This window comes from Dendrobates tinctorius, unplaced genomic scaffold, assembly GCF_039654945.1.
Source record: "Dendrobates tinctorius isolate UK_male_01 unplaced genomic scaffold, ASM3965494v1 ptg000103l, whole genome shotgun sequence".
Lineage (NCBI taxonomy): Eukaryota > Metazoa > Chordata > Amphibia > Anura > Dendrobatidae > Dendrobates > Dendrobates tinctorius.
Window position 1 is genome coordinate 1,731,471 of NW_027361771.1, and position 23,149 is coordinate 1,754,619.

The 23,149-nt window shown below is 45.8% G+C and overlaps 1 protein-coding gene across 1 annotated transcript in view; it reads right to left on the reverse strand.

Annotated features, from left to right (window-relative positions):
• Positions 1-15,564, reverse strand: part of TRIM47 (tripartite motif containing 47) — a 53,536-nt gene extending 37,972 nt beyond the window's left edge. Inside the window, exon 1 of the mRNA XM_073587925.1 lies at positions 15,141-15,564. Coding sequence (XP_073444026.1) covers positions 15,141-15,554 — 414 coding nt within the window. The 5' untranslated portion in view covers positions 15,555-15,564. The remainder of the gene's footprint in view (positions 1-15,140) is intronic.
• Positions 15,565-23,149: the final 7,585 nt, after the last annotated feature.

Sequence of the window (23,149 nt, forward strand, 5' to 3'; positions counted from 1 at the left end):
CTAAAATTGATCAGATGAGTAAAGTTTACCGGTATGTCAAAATAGTTACTGATGAAGAGGGGAAACCTATTGAAATCAAAGTATGTGAAACTTTTGTATCCTTTAGAGAGATAAAAGATCAGTCTGCGCAAGGTCTTGTAGAATAAATGATAACTTCATTGAAAGAGAAAAACTTGGATTTGACCAAATGTCGGGGACAAGGCTATGATGGTGCTGCAGTCATGAGTGGGGTATACAATGGAGTGCAGCAGCGTATTAAAGAAAAAGCCGCACACGCATACTTTGTGCACTGCGCTGCTCATAACCTTATTTTAGTGTTGAAGGATGCTGTGGAAGAGAACCGAGTGGTGAGCCAGTTTTTTTAAACAATTCAAAGTGTACATTGCTTTTTTGGTAATAGTATTGCTCGCTGGCAAGATTTGAAATCAGTGTACTGCATCGAAGCTCAGCCTGATTCACTGAATTCAAAATCTAAAGTAACACTGAAAACTCTTAATCCAACTCGTTGGTCTGGCAGACATGATGCAGTGTATACACTGAAACACAGGTTTTGTGACGTGATGAAAAGTATTACTTGCATAACTTTGACTTCCAAAAAAAGCAAGGAAAGAAACGAAGCGCAGCAGCTAAAGAACAAACTTGAAAGTTTTGATTCTGTATTACTTTGGTTGTGCAGTGTGAAGTCTTAGAGACTCTCAACCTCGTATCGAAATCCTTACAATCTGAAACCATGGACCTCTTGTCTGCATATGAGTTATTGGGTAATGCATTGTTAAAGATAACCGAAATACGTGAAAAGTTCGAAGCACTTGTTTCTGAAGCATCAGATGTGTGTAGTCGATGGGGAATAAAAAATGAATTTCACCAGAACAGAGTAAGGAAAGTGAAGAAACACTTTGATGAGTTGTGTGAAGACGAGAGATTAGCAGACCCAAAACTTGTTTCCGAGTTACTGTGTTCTATCCAATGGTAGACACACTTTGTACTCAACTTCATCGCCGCTTTGAAGGGATGAAAGCTGTTCTTGACTCTTATGAAGTAATACAACCTGATTTTTTGGCCAGTGCAAGTGAAAGAGATTTTCACAAAAAAGCTGTTGATTTTGTTAACAAGTTTGCAGATGATGTAACTCCAGCCTTTCCTTCACCGTTATGTTCAGTAAAAAAATCGTTTCAAAAGCAACTGGAAAAAATGAAAAGTGTTAAGGAATTTGCTGATTTCCTAATAGTCGAGCATTCTTCACTTTCATCAAGCTATCCAGATGTTTGCACAGCGTTCATCATGTATTTGACTGTTCCTCTGACTGTGTCTAAGGCTGAACGATCCTTCTCTAAGCTTAAACTCATAAAAAACTACTTGAGAAGTACTATGGCTCAAGAAAGACTCGGCAGCTTAGCTTTACTTTCAGTTGAGAATGATCGAGCTCAACAGATCAACTTTGACAAAGTAATTGATGAAGAATTCGCTTCTCTGACAGTTAGGAAACAAATGTTTAAGTAGCTGTTTAAAACTGAACAAATTGGTAATGTTTAAGTAATGTTATGTTTAAGTGAACAAAGTTTAAATATATACGGTTTAAAACTACTTAATATTTAATAAACATATACAGTTATTTTAAAGTTGTGCAATATTTGGAATGATTATTCACCTTATTAATTTTCCAAACATATTCACTGAATATTTAACTTCTAAAATTTGCATCATAAACAAAATCTATTAAAGGTCTTGCGGAACGTGGTGAAGCCTGTGTGATGTATACAACAATGCGTAGCAGGCTTCACCACGTTCCGCACAACCGTAATTGAAATGTTGAGGGGCCCCACGATGAAGTTTTGCCCCAGGGCCCCGAAGTTTATAGTTACAGCACTGAAGTGACGTCAACGTGCACCCGCTGTGTGTTGACGCAGAGGGAAATTATGGGAGAGGGAGCGTCATCTGACGCTCTCTCTTCCATTTTTGCTTTCAACTGTATCGGCATCTGATGCCGATACAGTTGAATGCGGCGCGCACTGATGAGTGGTGCTAACACCAGGTCCTCCTGACTTACGGCCCCATAGCGGCCGCGTGGGCTGGGGGCCCCTAGGTGAGCGGGGCCCTGGTCCGTGGGCTCTGATAGCAGGCAGTGTTAGCTGCAGCCTGCAGCAAACACTGCCCGCTATTATAGTGAAATGAAATCACTCCTCTCCATGCCCATAGGGGTGTGGGGAAGCGTGAATATTAATTTTCTTTAGCAGCGGGAACAGGCTTCGGCTTCCTGTCACCCACTGCTGCTTCGCTGGCACCAGGGGCTCCCATAGCAGGTGTGTGGTGTGCCGCTATTATCGACACACCAATGGCTGGGGGCCCCTGGAGCAGCAGGAGCCCTAGCGGCTAGCCAGTATGCCAGCAGGTGCCAGTGCTTGGGCCCACCGGAGTATCCTCCGGTTCTCCTTTGGCCCAGTCTGACCCTGGTTGTAAGTACCAAGCACCACTGTAAAAATAAGATGCTATTGGTGCCCAGGACTTATTTTTAGCCAAAATATTCTCAAAGTTCAGCAAGTGAGGTTCCGTTCTCATGGTGCCTATGATGTCCAAAAGAGTCTGTCGTCAAATGTCCCCCAAAGTACCTGCTACACTGCTGCCCTCCACATTTTGATGGTGACTGCAAAATGACACTGACGTGTGGACAGTGTTACTAAGGACGGCAGGCAACATCGATTCTTTTAGTTGCTGCCGAGCTATTCAATGTCTTAGCAGAGATCAGAACCGAGCAGTTATATCATTGCATTTGCAGTGATTAGGTCACAGTACTGTATTTTGCGGCTATCAGACGCACCTCAAACTTTGGGGAGGAAAATAGTAATTTTTTTTAATTTGTAAATAAAATGGGGGGTATGTCCTATAATCCGCTTTTACGGTAGCTTACCGGGGGGGTTTCAGTGGAGGGGGGGTGGCAGGGTAGGTCAGGGATGAAAGAAAGCTCAGAAATAAACAGGTGAAACTTATCGGTCTGTAGCTTTCTTGGGTGCAGCTCCTCAGGGTTCCAACAGTGACACCGACAACAGCGGCATGTGACATCTCAGTGAGGTCTGTATCAGGTGGGGATCCAACGGTGGCACCGACAACAGCGGCACGGGATGTCTCGGCAAAGTCTCTGGCATGCAGGAAGATTTCCTGTGCTCAAACGTATCTAGCACGGTACTGAGTCTAGTGTGGGGAACCGCCGGAACGGAACTTTGCTCCGTGGTGTACACAAGTCCTTGGTAGCGAGGCTCTGTCCTAGCAGTCTCTCTCTCTCTGTGCGTCACACTCACAGTGCAGTTTCTGCCTTCACTACGGTCACCTCCTAGCATGGAGGGTAGCAGGGAGCTGACAGTCGTTCGTCCACAAACGATAGACCTGTATGCAAGGGTCTGTCAAGTATGCAATCACTCTTGTGCAGAGCGTGTGCGGTACTCACTATCACGCTTAGCTCTGCTCTGCTGGCACGGCTCTGCACGGATCCACTCTGCTGGCACTGCTCCACTCTGCAGGCGACGGGGGCTCCTTCTACACAGCCCGTCGCCACACTGGTACTTTATGGTGAGGGAAGCAGAGCACGCTTGTCTCTGCTCTGCGCGCTGCTCCCTGCCGTTGCCAGACTGTTCTGCTTTGCGCGCCTTTTCCTTTTATGCCTCTGCTGCTGCGTGCCCTTTTCCAGCTCTCCCCGCTTCTCTGGGTCAGCAGGAAGCTTTGTCTCTCTCCTCCTTCCCTCCTGCAGCAAGGGAAGGTCTGCCCCCCTCAGGCTTTCCCCCGGGAACAAAGGATGCAGCCTTTCTAGTTCCGGACCCAGCATGCAGGTACCCGTGATCCGGTCTATCTCCTTACATTCTCACTCTCTTAACTCGCCCTTCCACGGGCGGGGATTCTTCGTACTCCAAGATGCTCACCTGAGGGCCTACAGCTTCCCACAATTTTTGCAACTCCTCCTCCCTCTCTGGCTTCATCTTCTCCCAGTAAGGCTTGTAGAGGTGACTCCAACCTTCGAGTGAAGTGGTAGGGACTTTAGTCACTTTTCTCACTTCTTCAGTCTCATCCAATATCTCTGCAACATCAGTCAGTCACTTTCACACTTTTCTTCTTCTTTTTCCTTTTCTTTGCTTTGTTGCCAGCAGACGGTTCATCCTTTTCCTTGATCTCTTCGGAAACCTTAGGGACTTCTTGCTCGGACCCTTCAGTCTGTGGACTAAGTACTGGCAATAGAGTTGAGCGATACCGTCCGATACTTCAAAGTATCGTATCGGATGGTATCGGCCGATCTTTAAAAAAAGTATCGGTATCGCCGATTCCGATACCGGAAGTCCCATTCAAGTCTATGGGACTTCCGGTATCGGAATAAGAAAAACCCTTTCCTGCCCTTGTACAGCCTCTCTGGGGTCTGTACGGGCCTTTCGGGGGGCTGTGCCGGCCTGCCAGGGGGTCTGTGCAGGCTCCGGTGGTCTGTGCCGGCCTGCCGGTGGTCTGTGCAGGCTCCGGGGGGCTGTGCCGGCCTGCCGGGGGGCTGTGCCGGCCTGCCGGTGGTCTGTGCAGGCTCCGGGGGTCTGTGCAGGCATCGTCCGATGGGACTACAAGTCCCATCGGGCGATGCCTGCTACCATGACAGTGATTGACACATTAGCCAATGATGGGACAGTAGTAGTCCCATCATCCGGCTAATGTGTTAAATGTAAAAAAAAAAAAAAAAAAATTACATGCTACATACATACAACATGCATACTACATACATGCTACATTCATACTACATACTACATACATGCTACATTCATACTACATACATGCTACATTCATACTACATAAATACTACATGCAACATACATACTACATATATACTACATGCATGCTACATACATACTGCATGCTACATACATACCACATATATACTACATACATACTACATGCATGCTACATGCATGCTACATGCTACATACATAACACATATATACTACATGCATGCTACATACATACTACATGCTACATACATACCATATACATACTACATGCATGCTACATACATACTACATGCATGCTACATACATACTACATGCTACATACATACTACATATATACTACATGCATGCTACATACATACTACATGCTACATACATACTACATATATACTACATGCATGCTACATACTACATGCTACATACATACTACATATATACTACATGCATGCTACATACATACTGCATGCATGCTACATACATACTACATACATACTACATGCTACATACATACCACATATATACTACATACATACAATACATTCATACAATACATACATAGACATACAGTACATATAACATAGAGTAACATACTTACCAATACTTGTCACATTGTTCCCCGAAGCCATTGTCTTTTCCGGAATAAATATTAACATAACAAACCACAAAAATACTCACCCACGATCCGAAGCAGTCCACGAGTGTGTCCCACGACGATCTTGGGTAGAGAACTGCAGCATCAGCTGTTGCTGCCGTTCTCTACGGGCTGCAGGAATCCAATGACGGAAGGTAGGTATCCTTCCGCACTGTATTCCTCCGCCACTTAAAAAAAAAAAAAAGTCCCTAGTCTCACTTTATGCCATTGCTGTGTGGGAATTTCCCACGCAGCAATGGCATAAAGTGAGACTAGGGACTTTTTTTTTTTTAAGTGGCGGAGGAATACAGTGCGGAAGGATACCTACCTTCCGTCATTGGATTCCTGCAGCCCGTAGAGAACGGCAGCATCATCTGATGCTGCCGTTCTCTACCCAAGATCGTCGTGGGACACACTCGTGGACTGCTTCGGATCGTGGGTGAGTATTTTTGTGGTTTGTTATGTTAATATTTATTCCGGAAAAGACAATGGCTTCGGGGAACAATGTGACAAGTATTGGTAAGTATGTTACTCTATGTTATATGTACTGTATGTCTATGTATGTATTGTATGAATGTATTGTATGTATGTAGTATATATGTGGTATGTATGTAGCATGTAGTATGTATGTAGTATGTATGTAGCATGCATGTAGCATGTAGTATGTATGTAGCATGCATGTAGTATATATGTAGTATGTATGTAGCATGCATGTAGTATGTATGTAGCATGTATGTAGTATGTATGTGGTATGTATGTAGCATGTAGTATGTATGTAGCATGCATGTAGTATATATGTAGTATGTATGTAGCATGTAGTATGTATGTAGTATGTATGTAGTAGGTATGTGGTATGTATGTGGCATGTAGTATGTATGTAGCATGCATGTAGTATGTATGTAGCATGCATGTAGTATGTATGTAGTATGTATGTAGTATGTAGCATGTATGTAGTATGTATGTGGTATGTATGTAGCATGTAGTATGTATGTAGCATGCATGTAGTATATATGTAGTATGTAGTATGTATGTAGTATGTATGTGGTATGTATGTAGCATGTAGTATGTATGTAGCATGCATGTAGCATGCATGTAGTATGTATGTAGCATGCATGTAGCATGCATGTAGTATGTATGTAGTATGTATGTAGTATGTATGTAGCATGCAGTATGTATGTAGCATGTATGTAGTATGTATGTAGTATATATGTAGTATGTATGTAGTATATATGTAGTATGTATGTAGCATGTAGTATGTATGTAGCATGCATGTAGTATGTATGTAGCATGTAGTATGTATGTAGCACGCATGTAGTATGTATGTAGCATGTATGTAGTATGTATGTAGTATATATGTAGTATGTATGTAGCATGTAGTATGTATGTAGCATGCATGTAGTATGTATGTAGTATGTATGTAGTATATATGTAGTATGTATGTAGCATGTAGTATGTATGTAGCATGCATGTAGTATGTATGTAGCATGTAGTATGTATGTAGCATGCATGTAGTATGTATGTAGCATGTATGTAGTATGTATGTAGTATATATGTAGTATGTATGTAGCATGTAGTATGTATGTAGTATTTTTTTTTTTTTTAACATTTAACACATTAGCCGGATGATGGGACTACTACTGTCCCATCATTGGCTAATGTGTCAATCACTGTCATGGTAGCAGGCATCGCCCGATGGGACTTGTAGTCCCATCGGACGATGCTTGCACAGACCCCCGGACATCAGCACAGCCCCCCGGCAGGCCGGCACAGCCCCCCGGCAGGCCGGTACAGACCCCCACAGGGTGCACAGACCACCGGCAGGCCGGCACAGCCCCCCGGCAGGCCGGTACAGACCCCCACAGGGTGCACAGACCACCGGCAGGCCGGCACAGCCCCCCGGCAGGCCGGTACAGACCCCGGGCAGTCCACACAGCCCCCCGGCAGGCCGGCACAGCCCCCCGGCAGGCCAGCAGAGACCCCCGGAAGGCCCGAAATGACGGCGCATCATGATGCGCACACACCGCGCATCATGATGACGTCAGCCTGTCAATCAACTTTGAACTTCCGATTCCGATGCCGAATTCCGATATTGAAAAAATATCGGAAGTCGGTATCGGAATTCCGATACAGCAAGTATCGGCCGATACCCGATACTTGCGGTATCGGAATGCTCAACACTAACTGGCAATTCTTCTCCAAAGCACCCCCTCTTTGACAGGCGCACTCTAGTCAGGACTGAAATCGGATGGATTAAGACCATGCAGACCAAACCTTTCATCTTCCTTGCTGGGTACTGCGGGCGTCACTTCCCATTTCTTTTCAGCCACACTCTCTGCCTCACCCGGCTGCTTCGCTTTTTCCATCCGGTCAAGATCTCTTGGGCTGTTGGGCAGCGAACTTTCCACTTCAGAGAGCGAAGCCCGTAATTCTTCCTCTTCACAAATGGGAATCGTGGAAGTGGGCATACTGGGAACACTTGACACTTGTCCCTTTCTACGGGTTCCCATAACAGGCAGGGATACGACAGGCTTCGGTGGATCATTCGATTAGACACCTCTTCGTCCCTTTCGGGTTCGTCTTCACGGACGGCACCCTTGGATGCAGTTTGGCGTGTCACCAGACTCGCCTCTTCATATTCTAGAGCTGCCGGATGTAATGTCTCAGGACCTTCTTCCTCTTCATAGTCCACCATTTCTGGAGGCAGTACCTCAGGGGCACCTTGCAAGTCTTCCATCGGATCAGGGTCCCCTGAGCTGACGGCCGGAAAATTGTCCACTTCAGAGGACATGTTAAGTGATTCTTCCTTCTCGCAAACAGGAACCGTGGGAGCTTCAAAGGGCATCTGACTCTCTTAATCAGGCTGAGTCTCACAGATGGAACCTTCAGACCCAAGTTGGAGTTCCACCAGGATCGCCTCCACGTCCCTGAAAACGCAGACACCTCACCGTAGATAGTCGACCCCTTTTCCATCTCTTCTCGGCACCCGACATTGTGGCACCGTCTGGCTCTGGATGCAGCAGCTGCTCTCTTCTCGCCGTACCGTTTCTCCCAGGGGTGGCGTTCGCTCCAACTCGCAGGACCTTCGGAGGGATGAGCGAACATTCCACGTCATCTGTCTTGGGTAGGACAACTTCTGACTGGTTCTCTTTAAGGTGCGGATATACAGTAGTAGACAACAACCTTTAAGTAGCACAGTGGTGGTCGAACATGCACACCTCAGCCCCATTTAAGGGTGGTGCAAATGAGCGTATTTTCAGTCCATGTCCCATCCTACAAAACATCAGATCACACCCAGACCAATGTTATGCTATGGGGCCTTGCACAAGCTTCATTTTTTCCTTGGACAGTGTCTGACCAAGGAAAAAAAATCACTGCTTGCCTGAGTTTGGTCCAACGTTCAAATCGCACTCAGCCATGTAAGTCAGTGAGTGCATGGAAAACATCACACTGCACTCAGATGACATCAAAGTGCAGTCCAATTTCCGCAGCCTCATAGAAAGGAGAAACATAGTAACATAGTAACATAGTTAGTAAGGTTGAAGGGAGACTTTAACTCCATCTAGTTCAGCCCATATCCTATCCTAACTTGCCCTAACATGTTGATCCAGAGGAAGGCAAAAAAAACCCATGTGGCAAACAGTAAGCTTTACATTGGGGAAAAAAATTCCTTCCCGACTCCACATACGGCAATCAGACTAGCTCCCTGGATCAACGCAATATTAAGGAAACTAGTGTATATACCCTGTAGTAATATTATACTTTTCAAGAAAGGCATCCAGTCCCTTCTTAAATTTTAGTAGGGAATCACTCATTACAACATCATATGGCAGAGAGTTCCATAGTCTCACTGCTCTTACAGTAAAGAATCCGCGTCTGTGAGTATGCTTAAATTTTCTTTCCTCCAGACGTAGAGGATGCCCCCTTGTCCCCGTCACAGGTCTAAGAGTAAAAAGATCATTAGAAAGGTCTTTGTATTGTCCCCGCATATAATTATATATTGTAATAAGATCACCCCTAAGCCTTCGATTCTCCAAACTAAATAACCCCAAGTGTAATAACCTGTCTTGGTATTGCAGACCCCCTAGTTCCCCAATAACCTTGGTCGCTCTTCCCTGCACCCGCTCCAGTTCAGCTATGTCTGTCTTATACACCGGAGACCAGAACTGTACGCAGTATTCTAAGTGTGGTCACACTATTGACCTATATAGAGGTAAAATTATGTTCTCCTCATGAGCATCTTTGCCTCTTTTAATGCATCCCATTATTTTATTTGCCTTTGCAGCAGCTGCCTGACACTGGCCACTAAATGTGAGTTTGTCGTCCACCCATACACCCAGGTCTTTTTCAGTGACTGTTTTGCCCAGTGCTTTACAATTAAGCACATAATTATACATCTTGTTCGTTCTACCCAAGTGCATGACCTTACATTTATCCCCATTAAAGCTCATTTGCCATTTATCAGCCCAAGCTTCTAGTTTATATAAATCCTCCTGTAATATAAAATTGTCCTCCTCTGTATTGATTACCCTGCAGAGTTTAGTGTCATCTGCAAATATTGAAATTCTACTCTCTATGCCCCCTACAAGGTCATTAATAAATAGGTTATAAAGAAGCGGTCCCAAAACTGACCCCTGTGGTACCCCACTGCTAACCGTGACCCAGTCCGAGTGTGCTCCATTAATAACCACCCTTTGTTTCCTATCCCTGAGCCAGCTCTTAACCCACCTGCACATATTTTCCCCTATCCCCATTGTTCTCATTTTATGTATCAACCTTTTGTGTGGCACCGTATCAAAAGCTTTTGAAAAGTCCATGTACACCATGTACACCATGTCCACTGCATTCCCTTGGTCCAGTCCGGAACGTACCTCTTCATAAAAGCTTATCAGATTAGTCTGACAGGAACGGTCCCTTGTAAACCCATGTTGATATTGGGTCATAAGGTTATTCTTCTCCAGATACTCCAGTATAGTATCTCTTAGAAAACCCTCCAGGATTTTACCCACAGTAGAGGTTAAGCTTACTGGCATATAATTTCCAAGTTCAGTTTTTGTCCCCTTTTTGAATATTGGCACCACATTTGCTATACGCCAGTCCTGTGGTACAGACCCTGTTATTATGGAATCTTTTAAGATTAAAAATAATGGTCTATCTATGACTGTGCTTAATTCGAAGATGGAGACTTTTTTTCTCTGACTTCTCAACCAAGAGAATGGGCCACACCATGCTCACACTCTGATGAGAGTGTCAGCAGAGAGTCATTTGCGTAATTTCCCCCTTTATCACCACCGTTTCACCATTATTTTTGCACGGTTTAGAAGTAAAAGTTTGATTCATAGGCATGTCTATGTTTGTAACAAACTCTTTATGGCTTGTGTGCTATTTGTACTCTAGGTTTTCCAGCACTCATTATTTTTCTGTTTGCTCGACAATATGACTGTACTTGTCATTAACCAGATATTTTGGGCTAATTTCAAAATGTCACAAAATATTTGCTCAATTTTTCGCCTGTACCCTAATAGATTGCAAAATATACAAAAATATGTATATTTTGTGTAGTAGACATGTGAAAGCTTACTGAGTGGGGTTTTCAACATTTTACTCAAAATCGGTGCAAAGGAGCAAGACGTTTTTTCGTTTGCGCCCAGTCTATAAAATATAGTGCAACATTTTGATTACGGTAATTTTGGTGCAAAATCCACCAGTGGAAGAAGACAGACGAGAGAAAACTACAACTTAAAAAAGACACAATGAATCGGGGCGATCAAAACATGATGACGTATTAGCGTGTAAGTAAACAATTACATCCCCAATATCCGGGCTCTAAACTAAATTCATTGTGTACACCTATTACTGGAAGAAGATCTTATAACTTAGAGTGGAATTGCTTTTCTTCCAGGTAAATATTTTCCTCTTCTATTTCTGCTCATCCTGAGGAAGTGGTTCAAAGACCTTGGCTTATTTATATAACCCTGGGAAAACTCACATGGCACATACTGTAGATACTGTACTAACGTAGGACTCTGGTTGGAAACGTCATCATGTCACTGGAATCTGAATTTTATTGCATAAACTAATGGCAGTACAGTATATAAAGGTGCTCAAATGCAGAATAAGGCTATAACTTTCTTGTGTAGAAATCTGATTTGCTGTTTTAGAGAAATCCATAGGTGAAATTGTATGCTAATGAGCTGTAAGTGCAGTAGGTGGGCAGTGCACTTACAACTCCCCAGCTTCTCTGGCTTTTCCCTGCCCACTGCCTGCCTCCTGTCTCTGACTGAGAGGTGACTGAAACATGAGTCACCTATCAGTCAGTGACTGTAGGTAGGCAGCTGGCGTAGAATAGGGGAGAGCTATAAGTGCAGCGTCCGCCCATCGTACTTGGAAATCATTAGCATACAATTTAACCTATGGATTTCTCTAAAATAGCAAAACGGATATCTCCAAGAGAGTAAGGGTGTGTGCACACGCTGCGGATTCTGCTGCGGATCCACAGTGGTTTTAGTCCTGCGGATCCGCAGCAGTTTCTGCTGCAGTGTACAGTACCATTTTAACCTATGAAAAATGAAAACCGCAGTGCAGACACTGCAGAATTTTCCACGCGGTTTCAAATCCGCAGCATGTCAATTCTTTGTGCGGATTCCGCTGCGGTTTGGCACCTGCTCCATGACAGGTGTCAAACCGCAGGGGAAAACCGCAGGCTATACTGCAGAAAAACTGCAGATAAACCGCAAGTCTTTTGTCCTGCGGATTTACCTGCGGTTTTCATCAAATCCGCACGGAAAATTCCGCAGCGCAATCCGCAGCGTGTGCACACAGCCTTAAGGAGTTACTCAACATTAAAGGGAACCTGTCATTTGTTTGATGTTATCGTGAAATTCATTTAAAAAAAAAAATCCATTTGAAAGTGGCGCTGGCCGCACCTTCGCAGTAACTGGTGATCCCATAGCTGCTACTGCGCAGGTGTCGGCAGTGCCCTCTTCGTGGAGAAAAATATTCCTCTGCCAAGATGGCACCATCTTGTTAGAGAAAAAAAATGGGTTAAATCATTTTGGAGAGAAGTGGCAAATCTTTGCAAGTGTTTTAGACAAATTTTTCCCTCAGGTGCCCTCAATACTTTCACTAACTTAAGGGCCTGTCACACTAAGCGATATCACTAGCAATATCGCTATAACGTCACTGGTTTTTGTGACGTTATAGCGATATCGCTATGTCTGATACTTACCTCCGACCGCTCCCCCGCTGGTTATCACTGATCGCGCGAGAACGTCCTGGACCGTTTCTCGTCGTCAGCTTCCTGCGGAGCTTCCTGCTGTGAGGACGAGCGACGCGTGGACGCGGGCGGGAGGACGTCAGGATCGCCTCGTCTGACAGGTAAGTAGCGATCCCCGTCCCCAGCGATGTCGCTGGTGAGATCTGCCTGTGTGGCAGCTCATTAGCGACCACTTAGCGATGTACCAGCGATCCTGACCGCGTCATATCAATGGTCGGGATTGCTGGTGCATCGCTTAAGGTACTGTCACACTTAGCGATGCACCAGCGATCCCGACCAGTGATATGACGCGGTCAGGATCGCTGGTACATCGCTAAGTGGTCGCTAGTGAGCTGCCACACAGGCAGATCTCACCAGCGACATCGCTGGGGACGGGGACCACTACTTACCTGTCACACTAGGCGATCCTGCGTCCTCCCGCCCGGCTCTACGCTCGTCGCTCGTCTCTCCACAGGAAGCACCGCAGGAAGCTGACGACGAGAAACAGTCCTGAACGTTCTCGCGCGATCAGCGATAACCAGCGGGAGGAGCCGGTCGTAGGTAAGTATCAGACACAGCGATATCGCTTAGTGTGACAGGCCCTTAACAAACCACCCAGACTCACTAATCAGCAACACTAACGAGCTAACAGGCACAGTAAATATTGCTGCAGAATGGCTGTCAACAAGTGTCTTTGTGTAAGCATTATGAGTTTCCAGGATGGCACTATCCAACAACAGAATTATACTTTAACATTTGGCTCCATGATCTGACTACCTTCAATTTCCAGCTATTTGGCACCTACTCTCCACGCATTGTTCGGAATAGAGAGCTACATCATATTGACCCAACAACTTCCCTCCCTCCCCTATCTTTATAGCTTAGATTATCAACTGTATACCCATATGTTCATATGTGGCATTTTTGCAGAGTATATTAAGCAGCTTATTTGGTGTGTGAAATATGTAGGATTTTACAGTACCAGTATTAAAAAAAACTCTGGAATCTCATAGACAAGCTGCGTTTTTTTCTGTGCAGATTTTAAGCCTTAGATAATAAATATGGATAGTGGCACTAGCATGTAGGAAGAACTAGCTGCAAAATAAGACAACTACAGTAGTCTCAAGAGTTAAAAAGTATGAAAATAAAATATATTTCCACTATAGTTCTAGGGAGGGGAACAGAAAGGAGGAAGTCAAGAGCAGGAGTCATTCAGGGAGAGAGGGACCCAGTATGCCCGGTATCATTATACTCAGGCTTGGCCTGGCCCACAGAAGAACGGGAGAATCCTCTGGTGGCCCCCTGTGCAAGATTGGGCCACCACTCTCTATATAAACAGTACTTGGACAATATACTTGAATCACTATGTACAGACAAAGGCGGCATGGCATCTTTTTCATTTAACAATCTTACCCAGTTCATTGTTATATACATTTGTGATTGAGGATAATGTCACATTTGCATGTAGCTGAAAAGTGGGGCCCTGGAGTTGGTTACTGGTGGGCCCTTGGCACCCCAGTCTGACACTGATTATACTAATTGATGGACTGCTGTAGGGCCCAGATGAAGCTGGATTTTTGCCAATTTCAGCATTTTTAAGTGAATCAGTGCAAACCACAAGTTAAAAACAATAGAAAAAAAGGATATAAAAAAGCAACAAGAATACATGTACTTTATGCAATGTGTGAACATACCCTTAATGTGTTAAATGGTTTCCTTCTGTTTGAAAACTATGTTAGGCTATGTGCACACAGCGTGTTGTAGACACCAACCGCCAAGTTTTCCCAGGTAATACCGCTTAAGAAAACCACTGGAGGACATTTTCCTAAGTGGCTTTGCCTTCATTCTTGCGGTGCCTACTACATTGATGTCTTTCACTCTGTACTGTGAAGTATAAAGAGTGGGTGGCTTTTCAGAGGAAATCTTCAGATGAAGACTGTAATGTCGATTTGACATTGTTGTGCATTATGTTAATTCTAAGAGGCGCTTTTGAGTTGCTTTTTAAAACAGGTTCCAGTTGGAATCTGCCTGAAAAAGAAGACACATGTGAACAGCCTTAGTATTTTTTCACATTTCCCCAGCTTGGGGTTCCTTCTTGGAAATTAAGCCAAGTGTTAATGGCTAAACATAATATTATATATATATATATATATATATATATATATATATATATATATATAAAATCTGTAGCTTTTTGCTATAAAAGGAGGGGGCCCAGACACATATCTTGCACAGGGGCCCTTATCTGTCAGTGTCTGCCCGTGGTTCCCCAATATGGAGCTACACAGCTTCTGTGGAGATTTTCCTCCAAGAAGCAATTGGAAGAATATGCTACTTTTTTTTTTTTTTGCTTGATTGGTGCTGAACCTAACAGTATGAAAAACTTACAGGACTTTTTATGAAATCAAAAGCATAAGGTTGAGCAAGAATGGGCTCCTTTACTTTTATGGTACCTCCATCACAATACTGTATCATCATACCGATAACTGAGGTGACCATTGGAAGTACATACCTGAGCACTGGGGGCTTCATCGCCTTCACTTACAATGGGTGATTCAAAGGTGTTGCTGCTTTCAGTTTCAAGAACTGCATCTGGCATTTCTTCTTGGCACTGATTTCTCAATGGTATGCCAATGCTCCTGGCATGACTGATGAAGGCAGTGAAATCATTAGACCCTTGAAGACTGGAGAAATCATCCACCATTTGGGCAAGAATACTGTTCTTGCAAAGTCTTGGCGAGGAGTCTGGTCGAAACGAGGAGCGACACTGTGGACATGAGCTGGGCATTCCTTGCAGAGACCAGCACTGTGTAATGCATATCAAGCAGAACGTGTGCCCACATGGAATAGTGACTGGTTCTCGAAACAGGTCCAGGCAGACAGGGCAATATAAATATTCAGAGCAGAGAAAGGCAACAGGGGCCATTGTTACACGATGTGAGGACACAACACTGGAGAGGGTCGGAAGTTCTGGGACAATGGAAGGATATAGTTTTTTTTTCTTTACTCCTCCTACACACCAAACAGTTCTAGTGATATGGGCAGAAACATCTGTGTGACCAAGTATAGACCGTACAAGTGATCCTTCAGCTAGTCGTGTCTAGATTATCTGGAGTTTGCCGAAATTTGGATAAAATATTTTTCACACCATTATCATCTTCCCACTATCAGGTCCATAGACTACCCACAATATCTTATGTTCTATACATGGAGCCACATTCTGAGAGGAAGGATGGGTCACTATTCTATTAAGATGGTCACTAGACTAATGTGGATACATCTGTAAAATGTATATACAGAAGCATCTAGCAACAGAGAAAATCTACAAACCTATCAGGAATTCCATGACAGACTAACCTAAGAGAGCATCTGTCTTGTACATGCAGAACTATGTTTTTGCTGGCATATTTTAGAGCAGAAGGAGCCAAGCAGATTAATATATACTGTAGTTTGTAGGAAAAGTTTAATTATTCTTTGTACAAGGGTGAGTCAAAAATATTCCACACTCAGATTATATTAAAACTTCTGTTGTCTGAACTGTCTCATCAGCGCTTTCCATACAAGGTCCCTATTTCTCAAGTCACTGCTGTGCAGGTGTAGAAATAGCAGGTACACAGAATGCAGTGACGAGACAGGATGAACTTTATGGTGTAACTTTTATATATATATATGCCTTAGGCTAGCTTGAGCAACCAGCAAAATAACAATGGTTATCCACGCAGGGATGAAATACAAAATACAATGGCAACACAAACACAACTAATCCGGCGATGACCGGTTACTATAGGGCCACGGTATGGCCGACTACCGGTCCTAAGTATTAACTACAACGTGTCACTTAGCCTCTCTGACGTCCGGCGGAGTGATGGTCGGTGCTGCTTCGGCGTTTCAGCCGCTGGGCCCAGCTGACGAGGATCTGGCGAAGACTTCGGGCGTTCCTACACCCCGGCGAAGTGGGGGTACAGCAGGCCCCTGAAGACTCCCTCTGCGATGCACCTCCTGATGAAGACGGGTTGGCGCAGCCTGGGGACCAGGACGTGCCGGCTGCGGCCACCAGCTGCGGACGGGCAGCGGAGGCCGCAGGAGGCGGTGTACTGTCTGGAGCCGAGCTGCGGTGGCCGGGGGCGGTAGCGGACAGGCCGCGACTGCAGGCTTGAGAGGAGCGGTGGCGGCCATGGGTGGTAGCAGACAGGCCGCAGCCGCGGGCTGGAGACAGGTGGTAGCGGCCGCGGATGCTGGGAGTGCGGACGGGCGGTCACTGTCCTTCTGCCAAGCAGCTCTGTGTCGTCCCCCTTCTGGCGGTGGTGAGCTTCCCTTCAGTCTCTCCTGTTGCTATGCTCTCCTTCTTGCTCTGGCTCTCGCTCTGGCACCCTCTAGCTTCCTGACTCCTTCTCTTCTGCTCTGGCGTCTGACATCTCTGGGCTCCCTCCCCCCTTTTTATAGTCGCTCCGCCCCCCAACTGTTCTGGAACCCTCAGTGTCCGTCCTCTAATTCTGTCCCCCGGAAACAGTCCCCCTAGGAACCTTGGTGACAGTCTCCTTGGTTCCGGCCTGGACACATAGCGGGGACCCCTCCTCCTACACAGGTTTGACTGTGTTACATCAGTTCATTTGTGAGAAATCTGAGAAATATTGGTCTCTGTTTCAAGTCAATTATATACTTTCACTAATCTCCAAAGGCCAGATCAAGGCATGCCGATGATATCTGAGAAGGCTGGAGGGCTCTGCGGAGGGCCAACCTGAATCTGATAATGAACAAGACACTTGACTCTTCCTCGGGTAAGTCCTCCATTCTTCCCTCACTCTTAGCTGCGCTGAAAGATGACTTTCACAGACTACAGACAGTGGATATTTGGCACATTCTACACCTAGGGGACAGAGACTATACATACTTCTCCCACCTCCACAGCTCCTATAGTAGGATAGACCATTTACTAATCTCACATCACTTTCATAGCTGAAATCCCAAAGCATCCATAGGGGTAATGACATGGTCAGATCACACTCCCATCTTTTCCTCATTCCAGCCCCCCAATTTTAACCACAGACATTGGCAATGGCGCCTAAACCTGAACCTTCTTCAGGATCCTGAGACAATTAGCGCAATTAAAACCACCATCCAATAATTTTTAATAAACCATGAGAGAGACCCAGTGGAAGGCCCTAAAATGTGTAGTTAAGGGGATTCTAGTACAGGAGGGTTCCAGACTTTAAAAGAAGAAGACTGCTCACATGAAGAAGCTGCTTGCGCAGATACTCACCCTGGAACAGGAACATAAACGTTATTTAGCCAGTGCAACTCTTACCAAGTTAAAAAAAGGCAAGAGAGGACTTGAAAAAAATTACACACACTGATTACAAGCAAACAGGTCACAGGTGAGGATGTTACCTTTAGTAGCCATTCAAACCCATTTGTGTCAACTTCTGTGCATGTTATCAGGACAAAATCACCAGGGTATGTAAACTTTTGATCAGGGTTATTTGGATGTTTTAGGTTGTCATTATGATTTAAAAAGAGAAAACACAGTAGTTTGACAATAAATGGCTTTACCCAACCACTAACCATGAGTGGAGAAAAAGTTACAGTATACTCTCGTATAAGCCGAGATTTTCAGCCCATTTTATTGGGCTGAAAATCCCCCTCTCGGCTTATACGCGAGTCATATACCGGGGGGGCGGGGGTGTCAGGTCATACTTACCCCCTCCTGGCACGGTCTCTGCAGCCCCCATGCTTCTCTCAGTCTCAGGCTCTTCCTTCAGTGGTCACATGGTACCGCTCATTAAAGTCATGAATATGCACATATTTATGACTTTAATGAGCGATACTACGTGACCACAGAAGGAAAGAGCCTGAGATCGGGAGAAGCAGGGGAGCTGCAGAGACCGCGCCTGGAGGGGGTAAGTATAAGCTATATTCACCTGTCCCCGATCCATGGCTGCGCGCTGCTCTGTCCTCTCCTCTTCTGTCTGTGATGTTCAGGTCAGAGGGCACGGTGACGTAGTTAGTGCGTGCTGTGCCCTCTGCCTGAACGTCACTGACAGGATGCGGACGAGAGGACAGAGCAGCGCGAAGCCGTGGAGCGGGGACCGGTAAATATCGCCAGTGCCGGGGTCCTGAGCCAGCGGTGGCATCAGAACCTGTCACCGCCTGCTCAAGACACCGGCACCAGACCCCCAGCGACGAGAGGTGAGTATGTCACTTTTTTTCTATTTGCAGCGGCAGCAGCAATATATGGGGCATAAACTATGGAGCAGCATATGGGAGCATAATTATGGAGCAGCATATAGGGGCATAATCTATGGAGCAGCATATGGGGGCATAATCTATGGAGCAGCATATGGGCCATAAACTATGGAGCAGCATATGGGGGCATAAACTATGGAGCAGCATATGGGGGCGCAATCTATGGAGCAGTACATGGAGCAAAAACTATGGAGCAGCATAAGGGGGCATGAACTATGGAGCATCTTATGGGGGCATAATCTATGGAGCATCTTATGGGGCAGCATATGGGCCATAATCTATGGAACATTTTATGGGAGCATAATCTATGGAATATCTTATGGGGTCATAACCTATACGGGGCATTATTAAGCTTTGTGCAGCATTATATGGGGTGTTTTTTTCTATGGAGCATCTTATGTGGCCATCTTGGACTGTATGGAGCATTATATGGGGCTCCTGATTCAATATGTATGTCCTTGTTTTTTACCTTGTTTTTAATCAGCAATATCTTTACCTGAGGAAGTAGACACCTTTGGCTTGTGGAGTCTAGCTGGAACCCTAAAAACGTCTGGAGGGAAAGTGGGATAAGTCTGGAATTCTGGAAGTTTATGATCCAGCCCAGATCCTGCAAAGATGAGACTGTGTCAGCCAAACGTTCAGCACATTGGACAGTCGAATTCCCGACGACTAAAAAGTCATCAAGGTAAGACACAATTAAGGTGTCTTTTTGACGAAGGTAAGCTATCACCTCCAGCATCACTTTGGTGAAGATTCTTGATGCTGTGGAGAGGCCAAAGGGCATAGCCGTATACTGGAAGTGATGGATTTTGCCTTCAAGTGCCACTGCGACCCTGAGGTATCTTTGGTATCTGTCATGGATAGGGAGATGGTAATATGCATCTTTTAGATCAATGCCTGCCATCTTGCAGTTTGGAAAAAGTAGCTTAATGGTGGATCTGATTGATTCCATTTTAAATTTATGGTTCCGAATAAATGTATTTAGTTTTTTTGAATTTATGATTGTTCTAAATGAACCATCGGGCTTGGGGACTAGAAATAAAGGAGAGTAGAATCCTCTACCTTCTTGCCCCTCTGGAACCTTAACTAAGATCCTCTTGGTTAATAAGCTCCAAATTTCCATCTCCAGGACTTTTTGTTGTATTGGCGAGTTAAGGGATGTTACAATACATGCGTCGTGGAGAATATGAAGGAACTCTAATTTTATTTCTTCTCTAATTATATTTAAGATCCATGAGCTAGCTGTTACTTTTTCCCACTGTGGGAAAAATAATTTCAGTCTACCCCCTACTGGGGGGACTTTTTCTTCAGTATTTATTTACTTTTCTGAAGCCAGATCCTCTAAACATAGTACCCCTCTGTTTTCTTCCTTTATGGCCCATCTGGCTGGTCTTTGTTTGTTTTCTCTTGCTAAACAGCCGTCTTTTAAATGCTCTCCTGTAGAAAGGGATAGAAGAATTTTTTCCTTTCTTTTGCCTTGCTGAGTATGTTGTCTAGGGTTTTTCCAAAGAGAAACTCACCCTCACATGGGATAGTGCAGAACTTTGATTTTGACTGTGTGTCCCCTTTCCAACTTTTCATCCACAATGCTCGCCTGGCATTATTTACAAGACCTGCAGATGTTGCTGCCAGGCGTACTGAGTCTGCTGATGCGTCGGCCATAAAGGCCGCTGCCCCTCTAATTAAAGGAATAGCAGCCCGCAGTTTTTCTCTAGAAACTTTCTGCTCAATCTGCTGATCTAGTTGGTCAATCCAAACGAGCATTGATCTGGTGGTCCATGTACTGGCCACTGCTGGTTTAAATATGCCCGTAGTTGCCTCCCATGACCTTTTTAATGATGATTCTGTTTTCCGGTCCAGGGGATCAAAAACTAGGCCTGCATATTCCACTGGCAGAGTAGATTGTTTAGAGGTAGAGGCAACAGCTGCATCCACCTTAGGGACTTTAGTCCATTTTAGCAGCTCTTCATCACTAAAGGCCCTTAACTGCCGGTATTCCCGGGAAAGCTCTTCTTTTTCTCTCTGCCAAACCCGCAAACATTATGTCTTGCGCGGTTTGAGCGCCTTTTGTCTCCTCACACCCCATAGTGTTTCTTACAGATTTCACTAAATTATCCACACTATCCAAGGGGAAGCATGATCGTCCCTTAATCTCTGATAACTATGATGAAGAGGATGTGAGGAGTCCAAGGCTACCCCGTTCCTCATCGGATTCCGAGCTGGAAGCTACTTGTTTTTTGCTTTTACTCTCTGGAGGTGTATTAGCATAGGCAATGGCTTGCAGCTCTTCTCTAATTATAGCACGTATGTCTTTGGTTGACCTTGCTGCCCCCTGCATGGTCTCACTGATGCATTGCTTTCATAGCTTCTTGGGGTAGGAATCAGGGAGAGGCTGACTACATAAGGCAAATTTCTTATGTTTCGATATTTGCTTTTTCTTGGCCTGAAAAAGGGGAGACACGGCGAGAAAAAAGGGTGTCAGCTTAATAGGCAGAGTTTGTACACTCCAAGAGAAAAAGGTCGCACTCTGCGGGATAAAGGCAAGCCCGGACGCCTGCCCCAAAGGGGCTACAGGGAGGGCGCACATGACTAAGGAGGGATGCTAGGCCTGAGGGTTAGTGAAGGGTAAGGTGTATTGCTTTTGTGTTTGTGGGGAAGGTGTGGGTTGGAGCTATGGGGCTTATGGTGCAATGTGAGTTGGCAGGGAGTGGTCAGTAGTGCTTTGTGCTTGTGGGGAAGGTGTGGGTTGAAGCTATGGGGCTTATTGTGCAATGTGAGTTGGCAGGGAGTGGTCAGTAGTGGGATGGATATATAGGGCAGAACTGTGGGGGGATGGTCATTCCTTACCTTGCAGACGTCCGGAATCGTCAGCTCCTCACAACTGGGACTTCAGCTTGAATCTTTGGATCCAGAAGATGGAATACCTCGTGGCACAGATGAAGAGGATGATGGAGCAGCGCGGCCAGCAGTGGATGAAGGAACAGCTGCAGCGATGGTCTGGTGATGGCGACGGCGGAGAAGATGGGACCCCTCTGCCTCCGAAGCGGCAGCGACGATCACGGCCTCCTGAGCACCTCAGCCCGGAGTTAAGTTTGCAGCGGAGGATGAGCCCCATTAGCAGATCTGTTGCAGAAGACATCGCGGGGCCGGAGCCAGAAGTCGAGAAGCAGGCAGCAAGGTAACGGGGCGGTGAGTGACGTGGCCGGCCTCCCCTCCATTTCGGATCGCGTCACACAGTGGTGACGCGCACGTCGCGGCCACGTTACCCGGCGTGGTCACCTGACCCGGCGCGGTCATCGGCATCGGTGGACGGCGGTGACGTGACGCGGCAAGGAGCCCGGTGGCGAGGTGGTGTGTGACTTCACCAGCCTCATTTCCTTTCTCGCGGCGCTGGGGGGAAGCGGGCAGTGGCTCGGTCATGTGGCCACCCTTCAGCTGCCAGGGGCCACAGGTCATGTGGTCCGGCGTCGCGTTCCCCCGGCGTTGGGTGCCAGATTCAGGAGGTGTTGCCTGCGGCTGGAGCGCCAACCTCCCCCCCCCCGTTTGAGGCTCCGAGCCAGTGACTTTTGCCATGTGTTCCCGGATGGACAGTCGGTCTGGGCGCTGGCGCTGCGGCCCAGGAGAGCTGCAGTCGGCGTAGATCCATGGAGAAGATCGCAGTTGCGGTGCTCGACGCGGAGGACACGTGACGGCTGTTCCGTGGGGTTCCGCGGAGTCAGCCTAGTAAGTAAGGCTCACTTAAACCTTTATTAATGTCTAGATTATATTGGTTGGGAAGGGTGTTGCTACGTATGGTTTCGGGTGTTTGTCTGGGGGTTCGGAAAGATGCGCGGCTGGTCCATGTGGACAGCGTTCGAATCTGTGAGGGAATAGTTGCTTGTGGTCCAGGAGGCTGTTTTGTGCACTTCATGAGTGTTGGGAGGTATTTTTTAATTTCATGCTAGTTTGCTTTTATGATAGTGGGTATATCTATAGGTGACAATATCATTTTATTTTGGTTAGTATAATTGTGCTTGCATTCTCTGGGTGTTTGTGTATGACTGGTGGTGATTCCATGGCGGTTTGTGAGTAATTCAGGTGGTGATACGGATATTGGCAGAGCGGTGGTGGATAGCCATATCCATGCCAGTTTTATGGTTTATTGTTATAGGCATGGGGTCTTTGGGCTGGAGGATTATCGCCGCGCCAAGTATTTGATATTGGTTGGATGGCAGTTCACTGACGTGGTGATCTGTTTGGGTAGTGCATCGGGCGGCTTAATCTTTCACATTACAGTGG